Source organism: Notothenia coriiceps, unplaced genomic scaffold (assembly GCF_000735185.1).
Source record: "Notothenia coriiceps isolate Sejong01 unplaced genomic scaffold, NC01 NC01_scaffold00020081, whole genome shotgun sequence".
Taxonomy (NCBI): Eukaryota; Metazoa; Chordata; class Actinopteri; order Perciformes; family Nototheniidae; genus Notothenia; species Notothenia coriiceps.
In genome coordinates, this window is record NW_011352782.1 from 476,817 (window position 1) to 485,143 (window position 8,327).

Sequence of the window (8,327 nt, forward strand, 5' to 3'; positions counted from 1 at the left end):
CATATGTATTGCGTAAATCATAATAGTTAACCCTCCAAAAAAACGTCATCCTCCTAGATTCTGATCCGAAATCGGGCTACAGATCTTGACTCCCGTATGTACGATGGCTCCACTGCGCTGATCCTGGCAGCACGACTGGCAGTAGAGGGCATGGTAGAAGAACTCATCACTTGTCATGCTGATGTCAATGCAGTAGATGAATTGGGTAAGTTTGTAACTCTTCTCTGAAGTGGGTGTCTTGATGCTGTTGTTTCTGTTTTGTAATAATATTCACTGAAAGCATGGATATGTAATCTCAATGTTTGTTTTATGTTTTAGGTAAATCCGCCTTGCACTGGGCTGCAGCCGTTAACAATGTGGAGGCGACTGTTGCCCTGCTGAAGAACAGTGCAAACAAGGACATGCAGGATCTCAAGGTATGACATCCATGTTTAATGTTAACCACACTTTTGGATCAGCGAGGCTTCAAAATAAAATCTGTTTGTATCTAACAACCTCTTTGTTTTGTTGCCTTGTTTTTCTTTGTAGGAGGAGACCCCACTGTTCCTTGCAGCTCGTGAGGGCAGCTGTGAGGCTGTGAAGGTTCTGCTGGCTCACTTTGCAAACAGAGAGATCACAGACCATATGGACAGGTTGCCACGGGACATTGCTCAGGAGCGTATGCACCACGATATTGTGCAGCTTCTTGATGAGTACAACACAGTAAGAAGCCCCCAGGGCCATGGAGGGATTGGACACCACCTCTCTGGGGTACACTCTCTGTCTCCTCTCATGTGCCCTCCGGGCGCCTACATGCCTAGTCTGAAGAACACCCCACAGGGCAAGAAGAACCGCAGGCCTTGTGCTAAGGGTTCTAGCCTGGGAGGCCAACATGCTGCCAGCCTGAAGGAGTCAGTCAAGGCCCGTAATAAAAAGCTGACCTTGGACATGCAGAGTGCCTTACTGGAGAGCTCTGTTACCCTTTCCCCGGTCGATTCACTGGACTCACCCCACGGGGGGGCTAGCAATGCTGGCTACATGACCAACCCCACTTCCCCTGTGGCAATGCAGTCACCAGGGCTCTACCACACATCTATGTCTGTCCCAAACACCCCCATGATACATAGTAGCATGTTGGATGGTAGTGGCCCCTTTGCAGTGTCTCTAGCCCAACTCAATGAGCTAGGATCTGGAGGAATGTCCTTGCAGGGACGTGTCTCCATGGCTTCAGATGTAAACCATGGCTATGTGATGAGTTCAGGCCAGATGGGGCTCAACATGGGCTTGGTCAGTCCTGTGAGTGTGCCCTTTGACTGGCACAGCCGGATGTCTTCCTCTCAGTGTGGTCAGCAGGTTTTGAATCTTGTGCAGAGTGGCCAGGCAGGCATGCACCCCCAGAGCCCAGCCATGCAGCAGCAGACCATGCTGATGCACCAGCAGCTCTACCGTAACGCCATGCTGCAGCCCACACCTGTTACTTCAACACCCACCATCAGCCCAGTCAAGCTGCCCTCCATTGCTGAGCAGCAGCAGCAGCAGCAACAGCAGCAGCAGCAGCTTCTCAACCACACCATCGCCAACCAGCAGAACATGGCCCGCATTGGCACCTCTTCCCCACCGACTCCTCAGACCTCCCAGCCGCCACCATCCTTCTTCCAGCAGCAGCAGATGCCCCAGCAACCCTCTCAGCCCCAGCTTCCAGCTCAGCCCCCCCAGGCAGCCCCCCCAGCAGCCCAGCCCTCTCAGGCTCTGCCCTCCCAGCATAGTGGCAGCACTGCAGGAACGGAGGATTACCCTACACCTCCCTCTCAGCACAGCTACTCATCTGCACTAGATGCCACGCCCAAGCATTACCTCCATTTGCCCAGTGAGCACCCCTACCTGACCCCCTCCCCAGAGTCTCCAGAGCCCTGGTCCAGCCCCTCTCCTCACTGCGTCTCTGATTGGTCAGATTCTACACCAAGCCCAGCAGTAGCTGGCCCTGCCCAGACCCAAATTTCTCAAATCCCAGAGGCAAATGGCAAGATGCAGGTGTTTGCGTAAAGATCTCATGGCCCCTGCTTGAAAAGGGACCTGAGGTAAAATAATGTGTGGACTGGCTCTCGGGCCTGTCTGTTTATATGTGTCGGCCTGTTTCCAAGATTTTCATTGGATTTGGATTGACTATGCTTATCACAAGGAGCGTCTGCTAGTGATTTTTGCAGAGAAAAAAGTAAAGGGAAATGTGTGTTGTCTGAAAAAACAGCAGACAATTTAATGAAGTAATTCTGTCACAGATGGACTTGTTTTTTATTATAAAAAAGTATATGAAGAAAACCAAGTCTTTCATTTCAAAGGCTTAGGTGTGCTCTCCTGGAAACTAACAAACGTTTAAAAAGTAGATATGAGAAAAAAGTAAAATGTTGAAGGGAATTCATTTATTTTTATTTATTGTTTTTATCTCTGAATTACTTTTTTCTAAAAGTGTATTTCTGTTCTAGCTTTTCAAATAATGTACCCTCCCCCCCCTATTTTATACTGAATGCCTACATTTCTATTTAGCCAACGTGGCAAGTGATGGTAAAGGAATATAATTCATGTTTCAGACAAGTTAACAGACAGAAAGAGGAACTTTCACCTCTAGTGACTGATATTTATTTAGGCCAACGACACCTGGTAAAGATGAGAAACTGGTTCTTGCAGATATATATTAAAAGTTTCTCAGCAGTAGTGATATATTCTGATTTGATTTAATTGTGGATATTGATTTCTTTCCATGAGTATTATGAATAAGAATGTAGATGAGTGTCTTTGAAGCACTTCAAGTGACCAGCCTCAAAGGGCGAGTGTGGGTCAAATACAACATATAACTGCAATGGATATTTATAATATATGGGTGGCATTTAATACATGGTAATTGTTGCTATGAACTTTCAAAAGTAATTGTAAGAGTACAGGTGTAGGTGTAATCTGTTGTTTCCCACTGCTTCTATGGGACTCTTACCTCCAATGTTACTGTCACCTGTATTGCTTTGCCTTTAAAATCAGCCTCTCACTGCCCTTTAGTTTGTGTTCTTTTTTTTGTTTGTTACGGTCGATTTATACTCTGTTTGTTTGTGAAAACCATGGATACCTTTTCTCAATATCACTTCGGATGTACTAAGCTATGCTTATCAGCTGCTATTTTATATCACTCTTCCCTGCAAGCATTCCTCCATTCTGCCTGTCTTGTTAAGTGTGTACGATGTGCCTTTCAGCAGCATCATCCAACACAGTAGAAACAGACGACTGACAGGCAGAAGTCCACCTAGTGTCCTTTAGTGGACTAAATGGAAACATTCCTTGATTATCTGCAGCAGTGTAGGTCTTGTTGAAACTCTTGCCTGGTCTCTGGTAGTGTCCGTGGTGGAGTAGTGGTCAGTGTGAGGGTGTAACTGCTGGGCTGCGACTGCTGACGCCCTGTCACTCCTCAGGGAGGTGTTTTATGGCATGCAATGGAACGGTTCCCTTGCATCTACAGTAGCTCCCAGTCCAGGGGCAGTGGAGATGCATCTTAAGATGATTGTTAGAAGAGACTGAAGGAAAGAACACTACTATGTAGTGCTGTCCCCTTAAACCTTTTATACAAATCTGAGATGACACTCCCAGTCATCCAGCTGACACCTTGTATTATGTCTGACCGACGCTTTACCCCCACATGACCTGAGATTTATGGATAAAGGTAATCCTCTCCCTAACGTAGTATGGACATTTCAACATAAAGTCAATTGATAATTGTAGCATTTTGAAAAGTAACCATTGCATTTTCATCTTAGGATGTCATAAACAGAAATTAGCAGGCCATCATTCCTAGCTACTACCGTTGATGTGGCCTAACACTGCCCCTAGTTGTGTCATAGAGTTTATCTTTCATTCATTGTTTTATCCTGTTCACCATAGCCTCAGTTACTGTTTTATCAGACCTGGGAAACATGTTGTTGTCCCTATGAACAGTTCACATTTTACTAACAAGAAACTGTTTTGTTTGTTTGTTTTTTATATATAACTGGTCTTTCAATTTCTCTACCAGGTCGCACTAAGTGTTTTGTACATTTCAACCTCCCAACTTCTGTTTGTAAATATGTTTTTTTCTGGGTAGTTCTTATGTTTCTGAAAGGATTGTTATGTACTAAAAAGGACAAAAATAAAATGTACTTCATTTAGCATTATTTGAAACTGAGGCTGTGACTGATATTTTATTGTCTTGTGTTATTAGTCATAGATATTTTATTATCATTATTAATTTCTATACTTGTTTAAAAAGGTAGTTTGAAATACTAAAAGCTAAAAGCTTTCCACGGTGTTCTTTCTACAGTCAAAAGTTGTAAAGTTACTTACAATAAAACTATAGGGAACTACATTTTTTGTGTTCTGGTTTTCAGTGATCAGTTGATCATTAATTCATGGTCGTCATTATAATAGTTATGTAAATAAAACTCAAAATGCAGTTAGATGATTAATTATTTAATATTTTTATAGTCTGAAATGTAACCTTCTCTGTCCAACACAAAAGCCGCACAATAAATGCTGTATTTGGGACTGATGTTAATACACAATGTTTGAAATCCAATTTGAGGCATTTGAGTGCATTATATTCACAAAACATGTTATAATTAATATTTCCGTGATTTGAAACTCCATCGAAAGCTACTGTCTAATATATTGCCACAAAGATGAATGTACACCTATCTGATCTCCAGACAATCGATTACGCCAAATCGTATTTTTTCGAATAATTTGTACACCAAGATTTGTATTCATTTTTTCATAATGATATGATTTTCTCAAGTTTACCTGTAAAAGCCAATAGAAACATTTAAAACAAAACAAATTACATAAAAACAATAAAGGAGGTAAATTAGTTATTGTACATATTTATCATATAAACTTCCTATTAATACATATCATTATCCTACAGTTAAAAGTTATATTTAAAAATCTGTGACAACTGTCTCCTTAGGAATAACTTTTATAACCAACCTGGCCATCAAATCTTTATTTCTTCCCTCCTATTCTCTTCAGTAAGTGCAGCATCGCTAGAGTAGCATTGAACACTTTGTCATGTTTAAAGGTCATCTTATAGAAGGAATCCAGAGGCAGACGTCCAGTGGGATCAGCGTGCTTCAGTGCAGTCATGGGCATGTACAGGCGGTTTGTCTGGTGGCGCAGAGGGGGTTCCTTGTCTGTGATCACTTTAACGGTTTGCTAAAGAAAAGAGACACATATTTTAACACTGGAAGGTACTTCCTCATTATGCATTTGGACTGGCAAAACCACTAATTCTTAATGACTTCTAATCTGAAATAGAAAAATAAAAGTCATCACTTGCCTCAGCTACTTCCTCTGGTGTCTGGCCTAATGAGGCAAAAATCTTTTTAGAGTACGGCAGGTAAATTTCACGAAAGATTTTGGCGGTCTCCTTATCCGTCCCTGAAAGATCCATACTCTCAGCGTCTTCATACACCTTTCTTTCAAACTCTGTAACAACAGGGCCAGGTTCCACTAGAGTCGTCCTTGTGACAGAGATGCAAATAAAAAAGTTACATTACAGTCAATGAGTCATATTGTGATGTTACTTAAGTTTTAGTTGTGGGGTGGCTGCATTATGTTGTTAAAGCTGATACAGTTTTCAAGACTTGTAATGCAATCACTTGATGTTAAACTTCAACGCTTGCACTGCCAGACTTTCGCAAAATCCTTCCACAGCAAATTTGGAGGCTGAATAAACGTCATTGAAAAGAAGTCCTGTGTAGAAACATAAGGACACAAGTTAACAAGCTTCTAATTCTTTTAGCTTCTGTGCAATTTCAGGGACACAAACAGACGCACCCTGTGTTCCCATGACGCTGCTCATCACGACAATATGGCCGCTCTGCCTCCGCTTCATGTCAGGTAAGACCTCTTTCACCAGACGTGCCAGGCCAAAGAAGTTTGTGTCAAAGAGCTCCTTCATGGCATCAATGCTTTGGCACTCCAGAGGTCCAATCATACCAAGACCAGCATTGTTCACTATAACAGCAGAGTATTTAACGTCATACTTTGGAGAGATTAAAAAACGTGTCTATGAGAATGTGAATTAAAGGAGACAGACCAAGAACATCCACCCGTCTGTCCGGCAGGCTGTTGACACACTCTCTGATGGAGGATTCAGAACAGGCATCTAACTGTTTGATTTCCAAGGTTTTGTTTAAGGAGTCACCTGCCGCTTTCTCCAAGGGCCCTCGTTTCCCAAGATCCCTCATTGTGGCAACCACTGCCTCAGATAAAAAATGAAAACACTTTCTGTAAGTAGCTATAGTTCATTCTATCGTCTACTTTTTTTCTTGTTAATGAGAGTGAAAGGCTGACCTTTAAACCGTCTGAGCTCATCTTTGGCCAGCCGTGCAGCCACAGCCAAGCCAATGCCTGAGGAGCAGCCAGTCACCAGCACCCTCCTGGTTCCCATGGCTCTATGACCTCTGAAAGAGAATCCCATCACCATCACCATCATCATCATCATCGTGTACAATCTGGACAATAACATTTTATTTTGTGATTACAATTCAAACATGCCAAGTCAAGTCATTTACTTAATTATTATCATTTTTTTTATCCGATACAAATACACATAGCATCGTAGGCTTAAATTGCACTAAAAGCAGCAGCTTTATTTTACTATGATATAATGACAATAATGTACGTGGAACAATTAGTGTCTCGTTTTTTGTTTATCATCTTTATTTTCAATGTATGATCAGTGAAAACTGGTCCCAAAATAGGTGGTCTTTGTTTTTTTTCCTCTGTGATGTGTTATCAAATCTATATGTTTTAAATTGATGTTTTTGATTTGGCCATTTACCTCACATAAAAAGGAAAACTGAACCACCACAAAGTGCAGTTTTCTAGTACATCTTGTCAAATATATGTAGCTATTTCGGCCCTGAGAGGGAATCACTTGATGTGAAATGCTAACCTTCCACTGTATGGTACCACTAGGGCTACTTTGGTATGTGTTCAGAGATTATATTAACTCTAATCTGATTTACGTATACTGGAATTTTTAGCCGCTACAACGGCAAGCTTAGTGATTCATCCACTGTGGCCTTTCATTCACGCTTGAACCCTTTAACAGCGAAAATCAATGAGTGTGAAGAGTCATGAGATTCACAACACGATAACTAAATATAAAACCTAATAAGTGATGAATGTAATGAATGTTGGAATTTCTCATCTTTAGGTTGTATAAATGTTAAAGTTTATGGGTAGGAAGTTCCAGGTCTATAAGCATTCACGCTGAATTTGTTAGTTTAAGTCTAATAAAATACATTCTAGCTAAGGAACCAAAACCTTTGCATAGCTAATGTGAAACAATATTTAGTGCTATGTCTTTTTATGTGTCCAGTAATGCCAATTGTATAGTAATTCATTAAAAAATGTTCTATTATAGTATAGGCGTATGCCATTACAATTTCATAGTAAGTGGGTCAAAATAGTATAACATATTATTTGTAAAAGGCGTAATAGTCTTAAGCATGTCATAAAATCTCATTCAAAAGTCATTAAGGGTTTTATTTTTTATTTTAAAGTCGTAAGAATGCCAAAGTATGGAATTACATATATTTCACTTAAATGTCATATAATAATTAATAATTATATTTCAAAAATCATAGTAAGTCATAAAAGATAAAAGGTAAAAGTATAGGATCTCTTTAAAAAAAAAAAGTCAGATTATAGTATGTCATAAAGAGAAGTTGTGATATAAAATGGCATAAAAAAAGCCAAAAAAGCCATGATAGTAAATTCTCACCAACAGTAGATTTAAAGTAACAACACAGATGATACAATATACAATAAGGTTGTGATGGGAATATAATGTACTTCAGACAATGTCTACAAAAAGAGTTAAATTCATCAAAGTTCAGAGGCCTGTGGTTCTGCTTTGGTGTTGAAGTCTACCAACCTGTAGAGCGAGCAGCGTCCTCCACAGCAGCGGAAATGGGAAATAAAGACTGTAGGCTACAAAACTAGCTGGTCGATAAATAGTGTTGATGCAGAATTAAGGGAGGAGGAACCCGAGCAAGTCACAGCGGGACAGGAGGCTACATAAACCCAGCGATTAGGCTACTGAAATGGGTCACTCGGCTCAGTATGTGGGAGTTGTAGTTCTTTGAAATTGATTATTTAACCGTTGTAGTTCTCAAAATAGCTAATAACAGAAAGCATTGTTATTATTTATTTATTTTTAATATAAGAAAGAGTAAGTTCACAAATGACTTAATCAAAAAATGTCAATCTTAATTTCATTCATCCATTTGTTACATGACACTGTGTCATTTCGGTTTACTGCGGTT

General features: G+C 40.5%; 2 protein-coding genes across 2 annotated transcripts in view; one reads left to right on the plus strand and one right to left on the minus strand.

Moving 5' to 3' along the window:
• The window catches only part of notch3 (notch receptor 3), a 27,801-nt gene extending 23,628 nt beyond the window's left edge, over window positions 1-4,173 (plus strand). Inside the window, exons 30-32 of the mRNA XM_010779314.1 lie at window positions 58-205; window positions 319-416; window positions 529-4,173. Coding sequence (XP_010777616.1) covers window positions 58-205; window positions 319-416; window positions 529-2,022 — 1,740 coding nt within the window. The 3' untranslated portion in view covers window positions 2,023-4,173. The remainder of the gene's footprint in view (window positions 1-57; window positions 206-318; window positions 417-528) is intronic.
• On the minus strand, window positions 2,845-8,094 carry LOC104952486 (retinol dehydrogenase 8). Its single transcript, XM_010779313.1, has 7 exons — window positions 7,937-8,094; window positions 6,346-6,455; window positions 6,089-6,250; window positions 5,827-6,006; window positions 5,649-5,742; window positions 5,327-5,510; window positions 2,845-5,202 (listed from the first exon to the last, which is right to left on the minus strand). Exons 2-7 carry the CDS (start codon window positions 6,440-6,442, stop codon window positions 4,993-4,995), a joined length of 927 nt encoding a protein of 308 aa, XP_010777615.1. The 5' UTR covers window positions 6,443-6,455; window positions 7,937-8,094; the 3' UTR covers window positions 2,845-4,992.
• Window positions 8,095-8,327: the final 233 nt, after the last annotated feature.

Bases quoted from the DNA above. Each gene is read 5' to 3' on its own strand.
- LOC104952486 (XM_010779313.1), bottom strand. From the start codon at position 6,442: ATGGGAACCAGGAGGGTGCTGGTGACTGGCTGCTCCTCAGGCATTGGC. The intron at 6,251-6,345 runs GTCAGCCTTTCA...TATCTGAGGCAG, and splicing joins TGAGCTCAGACGGTTTAAAG to TGGTTGCCACAATGAGGGAT. The intron at 5,203-5,326 runs GCAAGTGATGAC...TCTTTTCTTTAG, and splicing joins CACCAGAGGAAGTAGCTGAG to CAAACCGTTAAAGTGATCAC.